The sequence below is a fragment of the Crocuta crocuta genome, unplaced genomic scaffold, assembly GCF_008692635.1.
Source record: "Crocuta crocuta isolate KB4526 unplaced genomic scaffold, BGI_CrCroc_1.0 scaffold382, whole genome shotgun sequence".
NCBI lineage: Eukaryota > Metazoa > Chordata > Mammalia > Carnivora > Hyaenidae > Crocuta > Crocuta crocuta.
Genome location: NW_027531873.1, coordinates 3,187,149 through 3,209,340, shown reverse-complemented (window position 1 = coordinate 3,209,340; position 22,192 = coordinate 3,187,149). Strand labels below are relative to the sequence as shown.

The 22,192-nt window shown below is 35.8% G+C and overlaps 1 protein-coding gene across 3 annotated transcripts in view; it reads right to left on the bottom strand.

Annotated features, from left to right (window-relative positions):
- Positions 1-22,192, bottom strand: part of LOC144238939 (doublecortin domain-containing protein 1-like) — a 103,272-nt gene that overhangs the window by 59,486 nt on the left and 21,594 nt on the right. For all 3 annotated transcript variants that reach the window (XM_077772883.1, XM_077772884.1, XM_077772885.1), the window contains 4 exons: positions 15,087-15,256; positions 2,498-2,767; positions 1,136-1,292; positions 493-655 (listed from right to left, as the gene is read on the bottom strand). In XM_077772883.1, coding sequence (XP_077629009.1) covers positions 493-655; positions 1,136-1,292; positions 2,498-2,767; positions 15,087-15,256 — 760 coding nt within the window. The remainder of the gene's footprint in view (positions 1-492; positions 656-1,135; positions 1,293-2,497; positions 2,768-15,086; positions 15,257-22,192) is intronic.

Sequence of the window (22,192 nt, the reverse complement as noted above, 5' to 3'; positions counted from 1 at the left end):
AAATTTTGTTAGGAAAATCACATATATATAAGACTTATTGGTTTATTCTGACCACATTTTCATACTTACGTGAATGACATCTGAAAAAAGACCAAGGATGTAAATGAATAAATGCTACTTGAAACTTTGAACTATTTTCTGAGAGAATAAATCTAATGAATTATGTCTGTTGGGTGTCACAGAAACTAAACAGTAAATTCAATAATCTCTGATTTAATTTATTATATTTTCACCATTTAACCTCCTGCAGGCTCCCTAATGTCTATTCAGATCTATATTAAATTAAGCACCAATGCTAATGAAGGGCAATAAACGTGGCTGTCAGTGGATTTTTCTTTCATTAAGCACATTATCCTCTTACTGAGCTGTAAATGCGTAAACATTAGTTTTGTTAAACCATGCAAAAAAGACAGGATGAAAATCATTTTTTAATTGCACCCCTCAAGCAATTTACTGTGGGTGGGGGTAGGGTATTTTTTTTTTCATTTTTACCTTTAATTTTTTTGAATGGATCTAAAAAGGGCTCTCCTGTTGAAACATAAACGTCGGCTTCCTGGGGTATATCTTCAGGTTTGAGGGCTTCAGTGCCGTCTGCCAAGAACACTCGTCGTGCGGCCATGTTCAGATTCAGCTTCTCTGTGCACTCCTCCAGCAACTAGAAGAAAGCAAGAGGTAAGAGAAAGTGAGTTAGGACAAAGAAAGCAACACATTGCCATGAAACAAAAGGTGCTAACGATGAAAACAGACACCCGTTGAGTCACTGGCCAAGTTAAGTAACTCAAGTAGCTCCACCAATGTATTTTCTAGCACTTGAAAATATACAAATAAAAGGTAAATCACAGCTCTAAGAATATCTCATGATTGTCTAATTTTAGTTCTTAAATATTCTGTCAGTTTAACAACTCTACAAGATAGAAAACCATTGTATCTGTTTATTAAGCAGAAGGGTCATTTATTTATTAAATGTACCATTTACATGCTGATAAACAAGGAATAAAATGTCTATGAGATCTATGTACACATAAGCAATTTATAGAAAAGAAAACTTTAACACAATACCATCTTTTTAATTTTTTATAATATAAAAAGAGTAAGGGAAGAAATAAAGCACTGAAAACTTATGAACACTATTTACCAAGGTGATGTTTGGTACTGTAACTTTAGCAAAGACTGTTCTACATCCATTTTTGTAAGCTGTTACTGTAATCACTCTGGGATGAAGTTTGTGTCTTTGACATGATCTTGGCCAATTTTGGGCCGGCTGAAATTTTAAAGAAGAGAACTCTGCAACTCTGAAGGAAAAAAAAAACCCCACAAAATTGGTGTATGTTAATTAATAACAACATACAAATAAATATTTACTTAGATATTTTTTACAGATATAATCCCTAGCGATTGTTTCTAAGTATTCACCAAAAAAAAAAAAACTTTTTATAGGCTAAGATTGTCCATATCCACTTAAATATTCTTAATAGTTTAATATAGTATAGGTTTGCTAAATCCGTTCATGTAAGACATCTATCTGAGAATAATTGATTTTTATTAATTTACTTATAAAGCACCACAACACCCATTTAAAAAAATGTATGTATACATGCTATGTTCTGATAGAAAACAAAAAATAGTAATATTAGTCCTACCATCATGAAATAGCAAATGGCTAAGATTTTCCATTAAGTTTTCATGTTTATCAAAGTTCTTTGATTTTTAAAAGATTTGACATTCAAACTTTCTTATTCTAAATTCTTACTCTAACTTTAACTGTAATCACCTTCATCTCAAATTGTATGGGAGTAGTAAAGAAAAATTTCTAAATTGTGTCTTCATTCAAAATTAGTTTCAATCCTTATTACTTCCTCAGCAAAAGTACATAGTAAGTGACGAATATGTTTTATTTTTGATTTCAGAGTTCTCTAATCCTGGTAATTCTTAATGCCACAGAAGCAAAGTAAACATTATAAAATAAAAACTTTAGGTAAATTAAAATCATAATATACCTACCTAATCAAACATATGAAAACAATGGGAGTATCAGTTTCTTGGTTTGATTTTGCTTTTACCAACATTTTTTCCATCCAGTTTATGACAATATTCTTGATGTGAAAATACATACACAAATGGTTTTATAAGAAGTTCATTTCAACTTGATTTTATTACAAAATATTGGTTAAATATCAGAAGTATGCATTTCTATTTTTATACAAATATCCCATAAACAGATATTTTGTAGCCCTAGCCTGATTCTGCTTCAAGTATTTTTTTCAGAGTTTCATATTATCCACACTGAAGTGTACCTCATGTTTTCCACAAGTATAATTAGTAACATTCTACTCAGGTGGTTTCAAAGAAAAAAATAAACAAAACAAAAACAGAAACAAAACCCTAGAGATGTGTTATATTTTAATGTCTGAAATCGTCAATTGAATCATTATAAATTCTGCTCAGAGGAAAAAGCTTCAGCAGTGGGTTAAAAAGAACAGAGAATAGCTTTGATTACCTCAGTTGACCCACTGGAGCACTGATGGGTCTGTTTCTCTTGGATGCTGATATAAAACAAGAATTGTTTTTACTGTATGATTTGTAGCTATATGGGTCTGATATTTCATCATGGCTATGATCTGATGCTGTTTGATGTGTGGAGCAATCCTGAAGTCCTGACCCTTCTGATACTGTCGCTGAATGCAAAAGCCTGTTGGGGCCAAACTGATGCTGCAAATAATCTTCAGTAGTTTTAATAACTACTTTTGTCTGGGATGACATAAACTCTCTGAAAGAAACAATCCATGGAAAAATACAGTGAATTGATTTGTAATTACTTATTAGCAACTACCATATGCTCATATGGTATATGCATATTAGCTATGCTCTAGATAAAATATTACACACTTAGCCATTATTTTGTTTAATCTTTACAATATCCCTGGAAAGTAGGTACTATTTTTATCCCCATTTTACAGATTTAAGAAATTGTGGCTCAGAGAGCACAATTAACTTGCCCAAGATCACATAATTAGTAAGCTGACAGGGTAGAAAACTGAACCCAAGCCCATTCTAAAATAAAACCCATATTCATAACCATTAAATTGAATTGTTTTACTCTATTAAAATAAAGCAGAAAGTTTGTATAATGCTTGAAACAATTTTAGTGTTTTATTTATGAGAGAGATAGAGTGTGAGAGGGGGAGGGACAGAGAGAGAGGGAGACACAGAATCCCAAGCAGGATCCATGCCCTGAGCTGTCAGCACAAACCCCAATGTGGGACTCGAACTCATGGACCATGAGATCATGACCTGAGCTGAAGTAAGATGCTTAACCAACTGAGCCATCCAGGTGCTTTGCTAAGTAAAAAGCTTTAATTCTTAGATTCATTTAAAAACTACTCTGCACTCTGTTCAGTATTATACATAAAAGTTAAAGAGATGTGGATCCAACCTTCAAGAAACTTGCAAACGAATCCCTAATTAAGAGAGAATATGTGCTAAATAAGTTGCTTGAACTATGGGTGTGTATTAACTATAAATGCCAAAAGCATTCCTTGAAGCCAAACTCACTATGCAGGCTAGAATAAAGCTGATAAAGGCTTCATAGCAGACTGGATTTACGGTGACCAACTCATCCTGGTTTACTTAGAACTGTCCTGTCTTTGACACTGAAAGTCACACACTCCAGGAACTCCCTTGAATCTCAGACAAGTTGGAAGAGTTGGCCACCCTACCTGGTAGTTAAGCTGGAGTGGTAGTATTTAGATAAACAATGATGTTTGAGGGGCACCTGGGTTGCTCAGTCAGTTAAGTGTCAGACTTCGACTCAGGTCATGATCTCCTAGTTTGTGGGTTTGAGCCCTGCATTGGGCTCTGTGCTGACAGCTCGGAGACTGGAGCCTGCTTCAGATTATGTGTCTCTCTCTCTTTACCCCTCCCCCACTCTCACTCTGTCTCTCTCTCAAAAGTAAATAACCATTTAAAAAAAAAACCTATCATGTTTGAACAGGGGACCATATGACCTATGACGATATGTAATACCAAGTTAGGAAGATGGAGTATATAGAGAACTTGCTGGTATGATAAGATGAAACATATTTTAACATATTTGAGAATATTGAGCTGCATGATGATTAGGCATAGAGGATAGTAAGCTTCCACATATTATTTCAGTATTCCATGTATGTATTTGTATTTTTATGCAAACCAAATCTGCCTCTTTCTAATTTGCTAGTTTCTCAATAGTTTTTATGCACAATGTATTATAACCCCACCCACTCATGCAATTATAAAATAGCATATGCTTAATGTGGAAAGCTTGGCACAGCCAGCCCCTCCTCCAGTTTTTTTTGTTTTTTTTTTTTTTATCCACCAAGGTCATTATTATCACAACTCTTTCTTCTGGCCTATCCTCTCTAGGTTCACAAATGTGTAAAATGGTTGATCATTTCTTCTAAAAGAATGAAAGGTTTTCATGTGGCACAGGGAAAATGGATGTGCGTGTGTGTGGATGAGAGTTGATACACTGGATCAATAAAGTTAAAACACTGGGATGCAAGCAGTTGTATTTGTTGTTATCACATGTTTCTATCCAAGTCTGTCCTGGACTAACCATCGCTCTGGGAAGAGGAGTAGTCCTCCCTATACTCCAAAGACCTACCCAGGCTCAAAACTTTGGCAACAGCCTTTTGAATTGATCATTGGACATTAGCTCTGGCAGAGGCGAGACCTCCCTTCAGACCTGGGCTAACTGGATTTTGATAGCAATGGTGAATAGTGCCATGAGGCAGCGGTCATGTCTCAGTGGCAGTATTTCTGCAGCAGTAGCAATGGAACTGCAAAGCTCTTCAACTTTGGGAAAGAGCAGTCAACAGACAGGAGGAAAGATCTACAGATCTCATAAACAGTTCCCAGGGCCCATAAATAATCATTTGGAAAGCAAATTCTTATGTAAAGAAAGAAAACAAATTCTTTACTTAATGCAGAATGAGTGTCTTTTTAAAAAGATTTTATTTTATTTTTTAAAAATAATTTCTACATCCAACTTGGGGCTTGAACTCACAACTGAGATCAAGAGTCACGTTCCATCAACTGAGCCAGCCAGTTGCCTCATGCCTTTCTTTTTTAGTGAACGCATTTTGTTTACTGTGAAATATTTTTACAAATATACTAATGATTTTATACAATAATCCATTATCACACCACCAGAAAATGAAAAGTTTTTATTTTTTCTGTATTTCAAAGCTCCAACTGTGTTGATGAGAAGGCAAAGGCAAGCTGAGGGCAAAACTCGAGCTGACACCCCACAAACTCCCTCCCCTTAAGATGGGATATGTATAACATTCCTCATGCACTAATGCCTGCCTAAGAACAAAGGCAGGGAGAAACAAATCGTCAACTGATAAAGATCTCAGTCATGCAGGACATGAAACTCCACTATAGTTTATAACTGTCTTGATTTACAAGAAAAACAATCTTAATAATAGCTAGACCTCCAGGAACCTATTGATTTAATTTCCTAGAGCCCTAATGTCACCTCACCTTCTTAGGATAGAAAATCCTATGTAATCAGCCATTCTTCACATTCACAGCACAGCTCTTTCTGTGCATGGCTCCTGTCCCAGTGCTATAATAAAGACATCTTTTTGCACGACAAAATGCCTCAAGAATTGACTGTTTCGCTCTATGATCTTGCATCATGTGTCATACCTTTAATTCAATATTTTGCCTTTTTTATTTAAATATTGTCTTAATAACCATTTTAAAGTATAGTTTTTACAGATTTATCAGAATGTAGACAAATTTTATCAAGTATACCTTGCCCTCCTCAATCTAATCATGTGAGTTATTCACTTTTTTTGTCTCTTGGCATATCTTCTCCCTGTCTTCTGGTAACAGCACTGGCATCCTTTAGGAAAACTCGCATCCTTTTCCCTGCCAACTACTCATGATTCTGGTAGGGTTAAGATGATAAATTTATGGAAATTTACCTGGTAAATGGTTAAAGAATTAATTTAAGCAATATGATTTTACCATAATTTATTTATTACCTGCTTTTCTCTAGTAATTTATATCAAAAAGGGGAAGAAACAGTAGCTTTTCATGTGAAAAAGTCACTATTGGCCCACCATCTGTAGTCTTCAGCTTTGATTTGTTTTATCAATGTTGATGACAGGTTTGCACTAGCTCTTACACACTATTAAACTCCTTTTTCTTATAACATTTGATGTGTTGCCTAGTCTTTGGATGTGTAAGAGGATAATCACAGAACTGCTTGGCAAAGTTAACTTGTCCTACACAGGGAATTAAACCCACACACATGGCTTGTTAAATTAATGCTGGAAATGAGGGTGTTAGGATCATTCAGCTCAGACACATTCAGCTTTCAGGTGATTGAGCTTGTTACTAGTATACACAGAAACTGAAAAAAGGAAATAAAACCACTCCAGCAGGGCACAAAGAGAATTAGAAGACCATTCACTGCTCTTTAGAATATACCACTGACTCAAAAACAACTGTAGTAGAAATGATATTGTAATAGCATTGTATGGGAACAGATGGTAGCTACAGTTGAGTATAATATGATGTATAAACTTGTCCAACCAGTACATTGGACACCTGAAACTAATGTAATATTGTGTGACAGCTATACTCAAATTAAATCCTAAAAAACAGGAGTACCTGTCTGGCTCATTGACTCTTGATTGTCAGGTTGTGAGTTCAAGCCCTATGCTGAGAATCCAGTTTACTTAAAAAAAAAAAAAAAAAATTAAAAAACAACAAATACCACAGCTCTAGTAGAGTGCCACATTTTTTGACTCAGCAACCTTTTCTATCCTTCTGTATCTAACTACTTCTTCTTCTTATATCATTATTGCTTAACTTACCTCTGTCCTCCTTATTCCTCATGGCTTCTGCTAACTTTATTATGTACCTCCCTATTTCTATACCACATTACTTTTTGAAGACTCTCTACGACCCACATTCAATGTCCCCAAAACTTTAATTGCATCACTACCCAGTTTAGGACACCCTGTTGGGTAGAACTCTCAAGATACGTATCTTGTAAGCCACTGGCATGCCTGTGGATGGGAAAGCACCCACCAGTGGCCCAAAAACCATGGACAGGAGAGCTTGGAGTAGGGTGGACTCTCAGATGCATGTCAAAAGGAGAAAACATAATTGGCAGGGGATCTGCATGGCTTACTATGCCAAGATAAGCAGAGACACTACATTATTTGATTGGCGAGGTGGGCAAAGGAGGTAGTTCTACACTAGCAACTATGAACCAGTAGTGCTCTTTAGCTAATACAACTCTAATATCTAGATTGTATTTAAGGCACCATAATTTTAGTCTCCTTATTTGTCTTTCTCTTCTTTCTCTTTTCCTTTGAAAGATCCTTTTGTCTTCTCTGCAAAACTTTCTTAGAAACCCCACAAAATTCAGCTTTATTAAAGTGAGCTTCCTTCCACCTTTAGATTTATATATATCTTCATATGGCTATCGTCTTCCCATAGACAGTTTTTGCCATCTGAGAATTGTTCTATATATTTACACAGTTATCTCCTTAACCAAGACTGTTTGTCTTTTAATTGAGAATTCAGCCTGTAACCTTACAATTTGTTTTCTATTTTTCTTATGCATTCTCTGTTCCTTTTCATTCCTTTCTTGTTCACGCTTGGATTAAATAATATATATATGTATATATATTTTATTATTTCATTTTCCTTTCTATTAGATTGAATGCCCTACATTGTTTAACCTTATTTTTAGTGAACACTAGATATTATAATATGAATCCTATCATTAAAGATTAATATAAATGACTAATTAATTACTTTCCAGACAATGCAAGAAACTTAGAACATATCAAACACATTTGTTGCTGCCTCCATGGGCTGGTGGTCTATACTTCTTTATTCCATTTTTCAAGGTTATGTGTACTATCTTTCATGACTCCTGATTTTTTGTAGGGAATGCAGCTCCACAGGTCTGCCTTGCATGGACTTGAGGCTTTGTATCTTCTTTCCCCTGTGCTTCTTATAAATATTACATAAACTTTATAATTTCTTTAAAAATTTTATTTTGTTTTAGCTGTCTTTTATAAAATTTGATAAGCTGAATGGCAGCTTTCTTGGACTTTGTTTTTCCCAAATGATACTGAATTTAGTTTAATGCTATGGTCACTTTATTTATTGGTTTATCTATAGTCTCTATGGATGGATGTAGGAATTCCATGTGGATTCCTAGACCAATTGTTTAGGAAAGGATCCTTTATCATGAAAAATAACTTCATTTTGTCCTCAATTATTGTTGAAGCTATCTACCACATTCTGCAACCTAGGCTAATTTAAAATTTTATAAATTTTAACATTTCTATGTCAGTCTTATCTTGTCCTGGAAGTTTATGATGTGTCTCTACTGTAAATTCTTCATTGTATCTGTAAACAATTCACATATATAAAGATTTCAGGGGCACCTGGGTGGCTCAATGGGTTAAGCGTATGACTTCAGCTCAGGTCATGATCTCATGGTTCGTGGGTTCAAGCCCCACGTCGGGATCTGTGCTGACAGCTCAGAGGCTGGAGCCTGCTTCAGATGCTGTGTCTCCCTCTCTCTCTGACCCTCCCCTGCTCGCTCTGTCTTTCTCTCTCTCTGTCTCTCTCTCTCGGAAATAAATAACACTAAAAAAAAAAGATTTCAAATTGTTCCTTCTTCGGTAAGATTTCTATGCTATTCTTGCATATAGGAATGCATTTCCTTCCTATGCATTCACATTTGCCCTGGTAGATACGATAGCTGGAATCACTATGCTTCATCGATTATGTATGCCCATCAAAAATGCTAGACCTCGATTTCTGTCAAATATTCCAATTTACCACTAGTAAGAACGTATTTTTTTTCCAGCCTCATAGTCTTTCTTCAAGGTCATTCAGGTTCTGCCAGAATTTAGTTCTTATAGCTGTAGAATTCACAGTGACTATGCATTCATAGTGACTATCATCTTAAGGTCTTCTTTATCCTAAATCATTTCCTTATATCCTGTATGAACTGATGTACTAGTCTGCATACTGATATGTTTGCTTTGTGATTTGTTATGTGATTTCACATGATTTCATATCCCACTCTGCAAAGGTAAGATCTTTGTTTTATATCTTTTACACTTTTACTGAAACTCAACCAGTAATTGATATATAGGAATAACTACTCTGTGATAATTATGACATCATGCCAAAATTTGTCACTAAAACACCATTGACAAAATAAACACAATTTTTGGAATAAAATGTAATAAAGCCGAAGCCAAGAGTTATGTCAGGCAATGTTGGTTATTTTTCCAACAGTGATCCCACTGATTTTTCCTTAGATGAAAAGTCTCAGTTATGTTGTGGATTCATCCTCTTTACATACCCATGGAAGGTATCCCCTAATCAGTTTTCATGGGTGAATCCTCAGTGTCTACAACCAACAATGGTAATTATATTTCCCTTGTCCCTCACAGGCTAAGTAATCAGACTATGATTCAATTTTGGTCACTGAGACATGATGCAAAGTTATCTGGGGAAAGGTATTTTGCCCTAATAAAAAAGAAAGATCGGGGCACCTAGCTGGCACAGCCAGTAAAGCACGTGACTTTTGATCTTGGGGTTGTGAGTTTAAGCCCCACATTTGGTGTAGAGATTATTAAAAAAAATAAAATCTTTAAAAAAGAGAGAAATAAATGATCAAATATCCATTTTCTTTAGTCAGAAATTTTTAAAATAACTTATTTAATTTTAGAGACAAAGAGAGAGAACAAGTGATGGAGAGGGGCAGAGGTACAGAGAGAGAAAATCCCAAGCAAGCTCCAACACCACGGTTAATGTGGAGCCTGACATGGGGCTTGATCTCATGACCTGAGCTTATATCAAGAGTCAGATGCTCAACCAGCTGAACTACCCAGGCACTCCTTTAGTTGGAGATTACTGAATGAACATGTAATGAGCCATCTTATGAGTAGGAGGAGTCATACCCAAGGATCTGCCTAATAGTCTGAAGATGGCAGAGGAAAACATACAAAGAAACTCTTTGAAAACACTGCTGAGCCACTGAATTTAGCCCTCGAATTGCCTGCCTCTGAGGTTCTTGTTATATAAGATAATGACTGTTCCTCATTTTTTTAGTCACTTTCAGCTGAGTTTTCTATTACTTTGTGTTAACAGTAGCCTAATTGATACAATCAGCTTTCTAATCATACTTGCTTTATTTCTTGTTTTATTCAAAATCTTTACTAATTTTAAAATGGACAAATGTATAAACTAATATTGTATTTTCTAAATATTCTACTTTTACTTAATCAGCAACATTTCATCAGAAACTTCAGCATAAGCATAAAAAGGACACAGAGTTTTTATTTCTTTGCTCCTTCAAATACACATAGCATCCTTGGTGAATATAGATTTCTATGGCAGAAATTTGCATGTGGCTAATAATTCTATTCATAAGTAGGAAGTGTGGCTACTTTGACAGATTATGGCTCAATAACAAACATGCAGGTCTAAGTCATCACATAGTTTAGATGTGAATTCAACAGCAGAATAATGACAGATGCCAAGGATTTGTACTTGCTGTCACTTCATACCAGTGTTGGCTGTCAAAATGTCTCTTTTTCTTATACAGAGCCATAGAATTTTTATGGATAGCAATTACTTACAATATGCAATGAAGTACATCAAATCTAACAACCACTCTTTAGCCCCTCATTATTTGGTAGTCTCTTTGTTAAATGTAGTCAACCATTTTCATCTAAATTATTTATTTATACTGTATATTTGACAAGCATATATTTCTTGCTTTATATTCGTATGGCATTTAAACCTTCCTGAAGAGTTATGTTTTTTTTTTAAATTGTCATTTGTAAAACTTATCTTTATCCTATTACCATTTTAATGGTAATTAAACTCTCTAATTGGAATAAATACAAATAAGAAAATGTAAACATAAGGGAAAATGACCCTAAGTACATTCAATAATAAATCATCAACTTAAAATACTGGAATGCAACTGATAAAAGAAATAATCCCACATATGTTTGATGAATTTAACCTTGCATAAAATCTCTGGAGGACATAAAGCACAAACATTTCATTAAACTTCATCCTAACCTTTCTACACTGAATAACCTAAAGATATAAATAACTTACTACAATTGCTAGATGCAATGTGATTTAAACATCATAGAAAATAAATAATACAAGTGATAATAAAAAAACTCAACAATTGCCCCCAAGTTTTATTTCCAACATCAGAAGAAAATATATTTCCAGTTTGGCCTAGAAATTTAGGTAAGGGTATCCCAAGTGCAGAACAATTTCCAGTTATTTTATAATACATACTATACTAAATTTTTACATGCAACTTGATGATTAAATAATAACCAATGTATAGTATTCAAATTACATATATACCCTATAGGAGCTATTCAATGTTTGTTAAATTGAACTTGTGTACTTTTATAGAAGGAAATTCTAAACAAGAAGAGCAATTTGTAAACTTGGTAAAGGACCCATCTTAGTATAGGATCATCTCACCCAAAGGAAGAACAGAATATTTCTGCTTATGCAAATGTACAAAGGAATAAAAACAAGGTACATCTTAAATCTAAAACTGGGGAGGTTATAGATATTATATAGAAAATTTCCAGAGGAAATCTAAATTTTCAAAAGGAACCAATACAGTCTTTTAACAATTTAAAAGGAAATAATATATTAATCTTTAGATCTGTAGAGATTTTGATTTTGGAAAAAAAAATTATGAACTACATAAAGTGTGATTTGTTGGGCAATGGAGGTACTGAAGGTGTCGCCTTGCTTTATTCACTTTTGCTATCTCCCCTCTCTCCCTTCTGCTACCCATTCTGTCCTGGGAACTGACAGCTCATCTTTGGAATGATGCAATTGCTAAACTTATAATGTCCCTAGAAAAGGCAATATGATCAGATGTTTCTATTTATAAAGGCATCTAAGATTCATTCCAATTAAAAATATCCAAGACCCAGGGTGCCTGGTTGGCTCAGTCAGTGGAGCATGCGACTCTTGATCGCAGGGTCATGAGTTTAAGCCCCACATTGGGCACAGAGATTACTTAAAAATAAAAGTGAAAAAAAATCCAAGATAACTAAAATGACATAAAAAATGAATGAATACTTTATGTGTTGCCAGTTTCCTTGAAAGCACAATTTGTCTGTGAGAAAGCAACCCAGATAACATATAACAAAAAATTGTTGGTCATTCACTTTCATAAGTGATTCAAATCCTCATTTAACGTACTAAAAAAAATTTCTCCTGCATGGAACTAAAAGAGTTGTCAACACACTCAGCTGCAAGCATGATTTCTCTTATAAAAATCATGAAATTACATCCTAGATGATCATCAGCTAAAAACCATTAGAATATTTTTATATGTGGGATAGAAAGAACTATTGTTTATAACATTCTCTTAATTTTAAAATGCAATTTTAATTTGGAAATCTACTCAGCATTTGGAAATATTTTTGATAAATAATGACAGAACTGTCCATAGATACCTGTTACCAATAAATAATTAATTCTGCCATCCATGTCTCAAAGGCTGGTTCTCTGTTCCAGTGTACCAGGGAATACATCACACCAAGGCTAGGAAGGAAAAGTTTCCTATTGTGCTGCTTTCCATAAGAATGAGGATAGATATTTCCAGTCATCTGACCTCCTACTGGTACGTCATAAAATGGGAGGAACAGAACTCCTTTGGCACAATTATGTTGAACTCATTTACACTGTTGGTGATTAGTTTTCCTGCTGAGGGAAGGATCCTGGTATAGCAGTTTTCACTCTGCTACAAATATAGAAGAGTGACAAAGGAAAAACATTGAAAGAACACAAGAAAGGGTGAAGAGTGGATAATGTAAATACAATATAGAATAAATTAATAGCATCAGGTAATAACATGAGAATAAAGTGACTGGTCGCTGTATGGCTGCAATGAATGGATTTAATACATGTGGGCATATTTTGTAAAGTGTACAGTGTGTTTAGTGGAGAGAAACATAATCTCTTGTGATATAAGTAAAGGAGCAACAAATTGACTATATTTTAATAATTATGTCTCATAAAAAGATCACAAAGATTGTGGAAGAAAGGTGGCAAGGAAAACAAGAATGAGACAAGAAAAGTTTTAACCTCAATCAGGGGGGAAATGTCTTTACTCATAGAGAAAATTGCCTCTCTCTGATAATCATATTAATGCCAAAGGATCTTAGATTACCATTAGCCTTTATGAACTTGACCCCTTTCAGGTTGAAACTCATCATTTTCTTTTGCATGAAAGTAAAAGATCCCTGGGCATTGTCTTTGACTTTCCTTTTGATTACCAAGAAAAGCTTTACTTTATTTTCTAGCTACATCATAATCAAAGTTGATAGTAACACATAATAGTGACAGAAAAGAAATTAGGATTCAGACAAAGAAATATGAATAGCACATTGAAATAAACTATTAAAAAACAGGCAGTAGGAAGATGTTACATGAAAAGAAAGACTGACATTAAAAAAAGGACAAAAAAATCCAGAGTTAAAAAGATGCAGAATCAAAAAGAAAAAATGAGAAAAAAGCAGAAACTGTATAAATTAAATTACAGTTAGCTCTAACAGAAAAAAATAAAGAATCTAAAAAAGCACAAAAGATAGTTGGAATAAAAAGTGAATGTAGTGTGATTTTGAAAAGGAAAATTGGTAAAAATAAATTCTAAAGGCAATAAAAATATGTAAGCACATATTATATTAGCAATGGCATTTGTATAAAGGAATATTTAAAAATCCTATTTAGAAATTGTTTCCCATTGTCTTATTGAGGAGAACATTTTCATGAGTAACTTATATCTCTACAGTATAACCATATTGGGTAATGATGTTCTAAAAAATTATCTAGCCATATAGCTAGTACACTGTGTAAATAATCTCAGACACTGCTGATATGCACCCAGAGCTCAGAGGAATAAAGCAAAACAAAAATTTGCTAAAAGTCTAAAGTTTATTTCTGAGAGAGAGAGAGCATGAGTGGAGGAGGAGCAGACAGAGAGGGAGACACAGAACCCAAAGCAGGCTCCAGGCTCCAGCCTCTGGGCTGTCAGCACAGAGTCCGACGTGGGGATCGGACTCACAAACCAAACTCACAAATCAAACTCACGAACCGCGAGATCATGACCTGAGCCGAAGTCAGATGCTTAACCGACTGAGCCACCCAGGGGCCCCACTAAAAGTCTAGATTTCAATTTAATCTAAATTTACCGACATGTAAAAAAATACATGTAAACACAGACTGTGTTAAGATATAAATATAACCAGGCATTTTTATAAGAGATTAACATAATACTTAGTTTATGAATACTCTCATCAATGATTTTATAGTATATGTTTTCTATTTAACATAAAGACTATGACATCATATTTAGCCAGACAATAGTTAATCAAAACCTAACTGACACTTTTTCATTCTTCCACTTGCTAATAGTCAAAAACAGAGGAAAAATATATCTGCCTCCTCTGCTTTGTATTTCTGAGAAGTGCAATAGCATATACTAGTTACGAGTTCTTGCTGTGGAGTTAGATCAAGATGGGTTCAAACCATACATTCTGTACTTACCAGCTCTGTGACTGTGGTCAAGTTAATTAACCTCTCTAGGTAACTGTTTCTTCATAGGTAAAATGGAAATGTTTAAATACTACCTGCCGTATATTCCTCCCAGGGTTGTTTGGAGAATAAATAGATATAATGCCGGTTAAGTGGTTAGCATGGTGACTGGCATATAGCAAATATTATCTGCCCTGCCATTATTGTTATTATCATTATGCTACTGTCCAAGTCAAACTCTAGGCATCTATGTTTATTGTATCATCTACCTTTTTTCTTCCCATAAAATAGAAGAAATTGAAGGGTTCTAATTGTGCAACAACCTTCATAGTCCATCATTTCTCCAAGTTATTACTGACACCATCTCCACGAAATATTGAGCATTTAATTAGACAACTTTCTGTAAGTACTTTATCACTCTCAGAATTCAGTGTAAGTTGCTGAAATAATATTCTTACCTTGTAAAATCTTTTGAAATACATTTGTAAATTGGGTGGATGGTATCTCCATTGAAGGTGGCTTCAGTGCTGCTCTGCTGTGATACCTCCATGGTTTTAGTCAAGGGGGATAAAGAAGACAGAGAAAGTGATGCTCCATGATCATCTGTTTCTCTTTTCGCCATTTTCAGCTAAAAATAAGGAAGAATATTATTTAATTAAAAAGGTAAAATTCTCTAGGGTTATAAATTGGGGCTGGGCAATAATCACAAGTTCTTTCTCAACATGTTCTAGGCTATACAGCAATTGCTAAATGTGAGGTATCATGATAAAAGAACAGAAATTAAAGCCTAAAGGAAAACAAAAGTATGAATCTAAGGCTTTGAATGGTAGAAACCTAGGATACCTGGCTGACTCAGTGGGTGGAGCATGCCACTCTTGATTTCAGAGTCATGAATTCAAGCCCCATATTAGGTGTAGAGATTACTTTAAAATAAAATATCTTTTAAATTTTTTAAAATGTTTTTTATTTATTTTTCTCAGAGAGAGACAATGTGAGCAGGGGAGGGTCAGAGAGAGAGGGAGTCACAGAATCTGAAACAGGCTCCAGGCTCTGAGCCCCGGCACAGAGCCAGACATGGGGCTCGAACCCACGGAGCATGAGATCATGACCTTGTAAGGACACAAGTCTAAACGTCTAAACCAAACTGACTCCATGACAGGCTTTAAGTTTCCCCTCAAAACTAGAAGGCCTAAATTTTAGCTTCCCTGAAACTATCAGGTAGTTACACATTGCCCAAGGCAGGAGTAACCACCCTTGCAACACCCAATCAGGAAAGGCCAGCGACCACCCTCCACATTGTTAAGGGAGAGGCCTGGAGATTGAGACTATAGATAGGACCCTGTTACCTAATGTTAAAGTTAACCCTTTAGTCACCGAGTAAGACCCTAGGCTCGCTCTGTGATTGGTTAAATTTAAAGGTACTCTAAACGTTGTAATTGGATCCCGCCTAAAGTAACGAATACTCTAGACAATGTGTATGGTCAAACCCGCTGTCAATGATGTTGAATAATTATGATTGGATCACTGTTCCCATGTCACAACTTCTGTAACTCCCCATCTCAAACCCCATAAAAACCCTACTCTGCCCTTGTTCGAGGCTCTCAGCACGGATCCACGGCGCTGGTGAGGTCTGTGAGCCCGAGCTCGAGCCCATAATAAAGCCCTTTGTCTTTGCATACGTGACTCGGTCTCCCTGGTGGTCTCTGGTCGGTGAGGATACTGCGATCTGGGTATAACAACCTGAGCCGAAGGCGGACGCTCAACCAACTGAGCCACCCAGGCACCCCTAAAATAAAATCTTTAAAAAAAAAAATAAAAAAAAAGAATGGTATACTTCTATTCAAGAAAGAAAAAAATGGCAATTTATTGCAAAGCATTTTCATTTTTGCCGTTTGCTAGAAAATAGCTTATTATACAAACTTAACATGAAGAATATGTTATTGAAAAGTATAGCATAATTCTTTTTTTTTTTTTTTTTTTTTTTTTTTTTTTTCTTTTTGTCTGCCCTCCCTCCTTTCCTTTTTGGAGACTACTTTTGTTCTGATTCAAAGGGAGAATTCTAAATTATGTGGCCTTACTTTCCAGTAGGGAAGTGAGTGTGCCTATGACTAGTCAATCAAAGTGCCTTTCCCAGAAACAGTGATGAGTTCCCGTAAATAAAAAGTCATACTCTGTTCTCTGGGACTGTTACCTTTCAGAACAATGTTAAACCTCCATGACTGAGAATGAAGCCAAAACAGAGGAAAACAAACATGAAAGATGGAGAGAGATTAAAAAGTGAGAGATTTCTTATGACATTTGAATCCCTGACACCTAGTATTAGAAACAACCCCATCTCTTCATTTGCCTGGGTATGTGAGCCAAGCCAACAGATTTCTCTCTTTGTCTTCTTTATTTATTTATTTGAGGTTTTTTTGGTTAAGGTAGTTTGAGTTGGGATTCTCTTATTTGCAACCACTAAATCATTTTTTTAAGTTTACTTATTTATTTGGAGAGAGAGAGAGAGAGACAGCACAAGTGAATAAAGGGCAGAGAGAAAAAGAGACAGAATCCCAAGCAGGCTCCGTGCCATCAATGCAGAGCCTGATGTGGGGCTTGAACTCACAAACTGTGAGATCTTGACCAGAGCTGAAATCAAGAGTTAAACTCTTAACTGGCTGTGCCACCCAGGCACCCCCAACAACCATGAAATCTTGAGTAATGCATACAAACCACCTCAAATTTCTTAAGAACAAAAAATGTGAATATGCCCATGAAAAATAATATCAAAGAATGTTGTAGGGTCCTTTCCAGGGTGTAACCACCCATTCATACTGCTGATAAAAACAGCTACACAGTCTCATCTCTGCTGTATCTTACTATAGTAAGGAGGAGTCCCTAGGTAACATCACATACCACTAGTAAGGGAAGGATATTACTTGTAATGTAACAAAAAATATTACTTTTACCTTTCACTCCTATTTTTTCTTTTAATGTACATTTATTTATTTTGAGAGAGAGTGTGTGTGTGTAAATGACGGAGGGGCAAAGAGAGAGGGAGACAGAGAATCCCACACAGGCTCTGTGCTATCAGTGCAGAGACTGACACTGAGCTCGATCCCACAAACTGTGGGATCATTACAATCAAGACTCAGTCACTTAACCGATTGAACCACTCAGGCACCCCTTACTGATATTCTTAAATAAAAGCATTTGTTCATCCATAGATTATTTATTAAGCACCTACAATACACCTGGCATTGCTCTAGGCACTTAAAATTTTTCAATGAACAATTAACGGAAAAAAATTGTGCCCTTCTGGAGTTTACATTCTAGTTGGGGCAGATGATGAATAAACAAGAAATAAGTAAATTGTAAGATGTTAGTCAATGAATGCTATGGGAAATAAATCGATCAGGAAAGGTAGATTGGGAGTGGAGGGAATGAAGTTTTATTTTTTAATTTTTAATGTTTATTTATTTTTGAGAGAGAGAGAGAGACAGAGCACGAGTAGGGGAGAGGCAGAGAGAGGGCGGGAACTCAAACCAGGTTTCAGGTTCTGAGCTGTCAGCATAGAGCCCCACCTGGGGACCTGGGGCTCGAACTCATGAACCATGAGATCATGACCAGAGGCAAAGTCTGATGCTTAACCACCAACTAAACCATCCAGGCATCCCAGGAATGCAATTTTAAATAGGTTTGTCAGTATAGGCCTCATTGAGGTGATAAAATCCTAGCAAAGACTTGAAAGAGGATCTTCGTTGTTTGCAGTTCAATCTAATCCTAAAACTCCTGATAATCCTTGAACTAAATTGCTATGCAGGAAAGCAAGTTAGCTAGTTAGCAAGTTGCTAGGCTTATTTTTAATTAAGCATATGGAAGAGTAAAAGGAGTATAATGTAACTTATAGTCATCAATATTATGGAGAAATACCTACCTAGAGTACATAAGATCATGTCTTTCTCCTCCATATAACTATATGTGATCTTGAGTATTATAAATTTTCTGAGCTTTAGTCCTCTCATTTGCAAAACCAGTTATCCACATGGTTATAAGGATTAAAGAAATGGTATGAAAATGTTTGGCACATGGTAGACATTCATTAAATGTTAGGTGAATCTCGGGATGCCTGTGGCCCAGTTGGTTAGGCATCAGACTTTGGCTCAGGTCATGATTTCATGGTTCATGGGTTCGAGCCCCAGGTCGGGCTCTGTGCTACCAGTTCAGAGCTTGGAGCCTCCTTCACAGTCTGTGTCTCCCTTCTCTTTGCCCCTCTCCAGCTCGCAAAAAAATAAAATAAAACATTAAAAAAATGTTAAGTGAGTCTTAAGGTACATCAAAATAACAAGTATCTCTTTCTCCACATATTAGTAATAAGAAAAAGTGCCATTCTTTGTCGAGCACTCCTCTGGTATTCCACCTGAAGACCAAAGGGCTGTTGGCTCCACATTCTCCCTCCCCCTTTAAGCTTCTCACAGTAGAAGGGCTGAGGTTCTCTTCTCAGGCTTCCTTAAGAACCAAAAACCAGGGGCGCCTGGGTGGCTTAGTCGGTTGAGCGTCCGACTTTCACTTAGGTCATGATCTCGCGGTTCGTGGGTTCGAGCCCCGCGTCTGGCTCTGTGCTGACTGCCAGCTCGGAGCCTGGAGCCTGTTTCAGAGTCTGTCACTCCCCCTCTCTCTGACCCTCTCCTGCTCACGCTGTCTCTCTTTCTCTCCTAGAAATAAAAAAAAAAAAATTTAAATTTAAAAAAAAACCAAAAACCAAAAACCAAGGACTCTTCAATTCCTTCATAGGTTGGGTCTTCCTAATTGGGGAATGCTTGAAAGAGAAAAACTCCAGCTGTGTGTAGCAAGGCAAAATTATATCATTAAAGAGTAATTCATCTTGTAGAATGAAATACTTTGTTCTGGTGTGTTTATTATATATAGTCTAATAATCAAAAACTAAAAAAATTTGTACAAAAATACAAAAATATCTCTTGAAATATAGCAGTAATTTATTATTTTAGTGATGGGTATATTTTTTTTTTCCTCATGTAACATAGTTTCAGGATGCCTTTAGGTGGAATGAGTTGTATAAGTGTGAAATCATTACAATTATTAAATGCAACAGTTCTTCTGTAATGTTACTATAAAAAGTGTTATCCTCACTAGAAGTAGAACGTATTAACAGGTTAAGTAGAATATGCAGAATACAATTGGTTTGCAGATAACATTCATGCACATTAATTAAATGAAAACTAATTGTTAATTAGAAATTTAATAAAAATGTGTTAATTTTAACTTGACTGACACTACTATGGTATTTTAGCAGAGTATAGGTAACAGCACTGCCTTGTTTTATTAACACATGCCTAGTTTATTTACGCACACACTGAAAAACCATGGTTTTTTTTTTTACTTTCCATCTCTTAATCATTTTACATGAATATAAGCTTTCCAATCAGGCCTACCCCTAGATCTGCTTTTCCACCCTTTTTTATTTTTATTTATTTTAATATTTATTTTTGAGAGAGAGAAAGAGCAGTGCACGAGTGGGGGAGGGGCATAGAGAGAGGTAGACAGGATCTGAAGCAGGCTTCCTGCTGACAGCAGAGAGCATGGTGTGAGGCTCAAACTCACAAACCGTGAGATAATAACCTGAGCCAAAGGCAGATGCTTAACTGACTGAGCCACCCAGGCTCGCCTATACACTTTTTTAAAAAAGGCGTTCAAGGGGTACCTGGGAGGGGCTCAGTTGGTTAAGTATCCAAGTCTTGATTTCAACTCAGGTCATGATGTCATGGTTCAGTCTGTGAGATTGAACCCCATGTCAGTCTCTGCACCCTAAAAGCACAGGGTCTGCTTGGGATTTGCTCTCTCCTTTTCTCTCTGCACTTCCCCCACTCACTTGGATGCTGTCTCTCTCTCTCAACTAACTAAAGGCATTCAAGTACATAGTGGTTATAGGCCTGGATTCTGGAGCCAGGGCTTCTGGGTTTACATCCCCAATGCCCACTTGCTAGCTGTGACACTTTAGACATCTTTGTGCATCAGATTCTTCATCTGTAGGAAACGGTTAAGAATAGTAGGTACTTTATAAAGTTGATGTACTGGTGCATAGAAGGAACAATGTGTTAGCTACTAAAGAGAAGAGGCTTGATTGTCTTCAAGTTGGCCATTAGCTACAAATAACAAAACAGTATATGGAGACTTTCCAAGTCTCCACACAGGCATGCAAGTGTGGATAGTTATAAGCAAATCAATGTCCAGAATCTTGCCTTCCATATATATGCTTTCCTAAAGAAAGCCCATAAAGGACTTCTAAACATGAAAGATAAAATTCTGTGGAAGAAATGGAATGGAAATATAAGTTGGAAGAGAAAAGAAAGTATGTAAAATTTCAAATCACTGAGAAACAGATGTTTAATGTTTTTAATGTTTTAATGTTTTTGAATCCCTGTAAGTATTCAGGTCTCTGGCCAGAAATGTACCATGAACTATGACATTTTATCATGCCTGAGAACAAAGGAGCTATCAAAGACAAGTGGGGATGTCAAAAGGACACAGGAACAAACTTGAAGGGAATTCCACTGGCCAAAGAGGGGGCACTCTGAACATTAAAAAATGTAAAGATTGGAACATCAAACATATAGAATCCCATGAGCACCTAATACTAAAATAAAATTCTAAAACTTCATTATCTCATCATTCACCTTTGTTGATCGCTAGGGCACCAAGTTATTGTTCTGAAAAATGACAAATGTACTTTTCTTGATAACCAAATAGATGGTAAAAGTCTTACTCAAAGAAGAATCATAGCTAATACATATAGATGGAATAAAAGAAGTAGCAAATCACCACAGTACAAATCCGAATGAAATAATGGATGCAGATAATGTTTGTCATCATTAGATGTAAGAGTGATGGGAAATTTATAATAGATGAATCTGACTGATATCGTCTATACCACTGATCCAATTTAACATAACACTGAAATAATATGTGGTTTCTCCATATGTCGTTCCACAGGGATTATAAACATAAGAATACCAACAAAGCATTCTTGCCACACACTATTGAATGTAATCAAGTCTCTAGATCTAACTTCTAATTTTTAAGAAATATGGGAGGTAGGAAAACATGTTAAATGACATGACATAGAAAAGAAATATGGAGAAATGTTATAAGTAAAAAGAGACTTAAGAATTATATCAACCAGGGGCATCCAGGTGGCTCAGTTGGTTAAGCATCTGACTTCAGCTTAGGTCATGATCTCATGGCCTTCAAGCCCCACACTGGGCTCTGTGCTGACACAGAGGCTGGAGCCTACCTTGGATTCTGTCTGTCTCTGCCTGTCCCCTGCACATGCACTCTCTCTTTCTCTCTCTCTCAATCTCTAATATAAACATTAAAAACTGATTTTTAAATTAAAAAAAGAATTATATCAACCAAACACAATGCATAAACCTCGTTTAGATCCTGATTCAAACAAACCAACTTCATTAAGACATAAATTTTTGAGCCAATTGTTGACATTTGACACCAATTGAGCATCAAGGAAACTAAGGAAATTACTGGGTATAAATAAATGGTAATAGAAATA